Source organism: Octodon degus, unplaced genomic scaffold (assembly GCF_000260255.1).
Source record: "Octodon degus isolate 3935 unplaced genomic scaffold, OctDeg1.0 scaffold00218, whole genome shotgun sequence".
NCBI classification, from domain to species: domain Eukaryota; kingdom Metazoa; phylum Chordata; class Mammalia; order Rodentia; family Octodontidae; genus Octodon; species Octodon degus.
This window is the reverse complement of record NW_004524794.1, coordinates 749573-753453: the sequence shown is the minus strand read 5'-3', so window position 1 is coordinate 753453 and position 3881 is coordinate 749573. Positions and strand designations below refer to the sequence as shown.

Below are 3881 nucleotides of genomic sequence, written 5' to 3'. Positions count from 1 at the left end.
TGGTGGAACTGGGGACTGAACTCAGGCCCTTGTACTTGCTAGGGAAGTGCTTATTCCACTGAGCCATCTCCCTGGCCCCCCAAAATAAAATTTTTAAAGGCAAATAAATAAATCTAGCATAAGCCCTAAGAAATACTGAACCCCTCAACCCCAGGCCCACATTGTTAGTAGGAAACCGGCCACTTCTCTCAGGGAGGACCCACCCCAGACACAGGCCTCAGTCACAGCTGACGAGCAGGTGTGTGGAAGAGCCGCCCTTTGGGGCTGGCTGGGTCCTATTAGGTCAGCCTTGGCATTATCCTGTTGAACACAGGTGATGTGACACAGTAGTGGTGTTGGATGAGGCTACTCCAGGGCCACCAGGCAACAGTTCCTGTTGTTTGGGGATTCAGCCATGTTAGATGACCACCGTAATAATTCAGCTATTAGAAACAAGCCAATGCTCTAAGTATATCTGATGTTGGGCCCGGGGAGATGGCTCAGTAGAATACACGCTTCCCTGACAAGTGCAAGAGACTGAGTTCAATCCCCAGTTCCGCCAAAAAAATAAATACATCAAAATAAATAAATAAGCATATCTGATGCCATAGGAAAGCGAGAACGTTGGGCCGGGCCTCTAGCTCCATGGCACGCGCCTGCTGCATGTGCACTGAGGCTGTGGGGTGCGGGCTGGGCACTAAGGTGTGGCACTTACCTGGTCACCCTCATGAGGCTGGTAGTCGAAGCGCAGCGGGGGACAGAAGGCCGCTGCATGCACCTCAAGCACCTTGGCCTTGTCACCGGGAGCATCTAGGGCCTCCAGCGCTTCCTCCAAGCTGCCCAAGCCCTGCATGTGTGAGGCCTGGCTGCGGCTCTCAGCGGCTGCAAAGCTCCGCAGCACCTGCCCCAGGGCCAGGTGGAAGCCGGTGTCACAGCACTGGGGGCGAGAGGCACAGAGGCTCGGAGCTGCTGGGGCGCACGCCCCGCCCCTGCTGCGGCCCAGCACACAACTCACATCCATGAGGTCCAGGATGTCGTGCAAGTAGTAGTTGCTGACAGCCGCGTTGACGCTGGCCAGGCTGAGCAGGTACTCGTTGCGCGCTTTCGTACACTTGAGTCTGTGCTCCAGGAACTTGGCCTGGCGCTGCTCAGGACAATGAGACCACTGGGGTCACCACTTACCCATGCCCCACCTCTAGCCTTGCAGGTCCAACTCCAAGAGGACCCCAAGTCTTGCTGCTGCCTTGCCTCGGCCTCAGTTATTCACCCGCCACCCACTGTCCCGCTGTCTGTGGACAGCAGAGGAGGTGACACAGAACTACCTATATGGGCTGGCCAAATGGCACAAGGGCTGGGGGTTCGATCCCCAGGCCTGCCGTGCCAGCCCCGCCACCAGGGCGCACTGAGACGGGATTGAGACTGGGCGTGGTGGCACATGCCTGTAATCCCAGCTCTTCGGAGGCTGTAAACAGGAGGATCACTATGGGTCCGATCTAGTGAGACCATGAACACCATGCAGACCCTTCCCTAAAATAAAATAAGAACTACCAAATGACAAAAAGCACATGCACACTTCTCGATGGACGCAGGAACCAGGCTGGGGGGCATCCAATCTGAGTTCCTTCCCTTCTCCATTCTGTTATGTTGGGCTTTTCTGAGACAGTCTCACGATCCTCCTGCCTCAGCCTCCCAAGGGCTGGGATGACATGTACATGCCACCACACTTGGCAACCCCTCCTCATTCTCTCTTCCAAGACACTCTGAGTGCCCTTCCTCCTCCAAAGTCCCCCAATTCCTCCTCCTGAGTCCTCTTGCCCCTCAGTGCCCCACAGGAATGTGGGAGCACCAGCTTGGAGCATGGAGGAGGTGGCATGAGGCCATCTGCCCCCAACTGTCCCCCTTCTGCCCCAACTGTTCCCCTTCTGTGCCTCAGCCTCCGGATGCCCCTGTATGTAACCCAGTGGCATTGTACAAGCTCAGGGATATGCAGCAGGCCCACCTTCTCCACCAACCGTCCCCCCTTCTTCACTGAGCTCTTGCGCTGTGGCCCAGCCTCAGTAGCACTGGTGAGGCTGGTGATGGTGGCAGGTGTGGTGGTGGAGGCGCTCCGGCCTGCTCTCTTTTCCTCCTGCCGCTCGGCTTCTCGGAGCTTGGCCTCTGCGCTGGCACACTCAGCACGGTATGTCTGGTACGTCTTTCTGGCCTGTGGTAGACCAAGCCAGGTGCCTACTGATGGCCACCACCAAGCCTGTCCCCTCCTGGGCCATTTGAGACTCAGAGCTGAACAACAGGTCCAGCCTCCCCAGCCACAGTCCCCCAAGCCCAGCTGGCCTGGGCACTGATTCTCCCAGGGGCGTGTGTGATGATGACACGGTGCGTCCCTCCGGCTGCTACGCCATCTGTGCTCACCGTCTGCAGCTCTGAGACCACTTCCAGAAGGTCACCCTGCAACTGCTGCCCCAGGTCCTTGCTCTAGAGGTGGAAGGGTGTGAGGGCCAGCTCAGCAGCTGCCACCCGCCTTCGGGGAGCAGCCCCACCCAGGCCTGGCACACACACACCTTCTTGATGATGCGCCCCACGTCCTCAGCGATGTGGCTCAGACGCTGTGCCAGGGGCCCCCCCAGCAACTCGCCCAGGGCTGCACTGTCCCGGCTCTGCTGTCGTGTGTGCTGCAGCAACACAGCCCAGCAGTGCAGGGGTGACAGGAGTGACGGCTCTTTCCTGGGGGACAGGGCACTCAGACCAAGCCCTGACCCACAACACACCCCTGCTGCATGCCCGGGCCCACTGCCACCTGACACCCACCGGAAGCTCTGCAACTCACGCCCACTGCCACCCAGGCGGCCCCCGCGGCTGGCCAGGCGCTCGGCCAGCTTGTCCAGGCCCCTCGAGTACTCTAGCTCCACCTCGGCGCGGCGCCGCGCAAATTCGGCCAGCTCCTGCAGCAGCTCCCGGCGCAGCTCGCCCTGCAGCTCCAGGCAGCGCAGCTGTTCGCCCAGCTGCCAGCGAATCTCTACAAGGAAGGAGAAGGACCGGAGGAGCTGCCCAGCCCAAGCCTGCACTGAGGAGGCAGTGCTCGGAGGCCCCTGGGGAAGAGACCAGGGTGTCCCAGAGAAGGGGAGAGCCGCGCAAAGGCCTGAGGCACTGGGACCGTGGCAGCTCTGGGGAGCTGAGACTGGTTATTTGTTTCTGCTCATTTGGTGGGTTCTGGTTTTCTGTTATTGTGACAGGGTCTCACTATGTAGTCCAGACTGGCCTCACACTATTACAGCCTGGGCTGGGCTTGATTTGAGAGTCCCCTGCCTCACCCTCCCAAGCACTGGGAGGCCAGGCTCCGATGCCACACCCAACTTGAAGCTCTTTAGGAAGGGGGGAACACAGGGCCTCCTCAGCCCCATTAGCAGGCACTAGGGTCGCCTTGGAGTTGAGATGGCCACCTGCAGCGAATGTGCAGCCTCAGGCCCCAGCACAAAAGGTGACTGCAGTAGACTATATGGTGGCACCTGGGAGGCTGAGACACGAGGGTGGAACGTTTGGGCCCAGCCTAGATAATTTAGGGAGATCCTATCTCAAAATAAAAACAAGAAAAAGCCAGGCATGGTGGCGCACGCCTGTCATCCCAGCACTCAGGAGGCTGAAACAGGAGAATCGCTGCTGGTTCGAGGCCAGCCTGAACTACACAGTGAGACCCTGTCTCAAAAAGAAGAAAGAGGGGCTGGAGAGATAGCTCAGTACAATAAGTGCTTGCCTGGCAAGCGCAGGGTCCTGAGTTCAACCCCCAGTACCAAAAAAGAAAAAATCGGGCTGGAGAGATGGCTCCGTGGTCTAAAGCACCTACTTAGAACAAGCTCAGCAAAGCCCAGGGACCGCGGTTCAATCCCCCAGCACCACATGCCAGCCAG

General features: G+C 58.9%; 1 protein-coding gene across 3 annotated transcripts in view; it reads right to left on the bottom strand.

Moving 5' to 3' along the window:
* The window catches only part of Arhgap4 (Rho GTPase activating protein 4), a 25552-nt gene that overhangs the window by 9397 nt on the left and 12274 nt on the right, over positions 1 to 3881 (bottom strand). Inside the window, exons 2-7 of one of the 3 annotated variants that reach the window (XM_023705390.1) lie at positions 2785 to 2992; positions 2538 to 2700; positions 2389 to 2451; positions 1979 to 2182; positions 995 to 1123; positions 695 to 916 (exon numbers count right to left, since the gene is read on the bottom strand). In XM_023705390.1, the coding sequence (XP_023561158.1) occupies positions 695 to 916; positions 995 to 1123; positions 1979 to 2182; positions 2389 to 2451; positions 2538 to 2700; positions 2785 to 2992 (989 nt within the window). The remainder of the gene's footprint in view (positions 1 to 694; positions 917 to 994; positions 1124 to 1978; positions 2183 to 2388; positions 2452 to 2537; positions 2701 to 2784; positions 2993 to 3881) is intronic. The other 2 variants (XM_023705391.1, XM_023705392.1) reach the window with 2 other exon arrangements.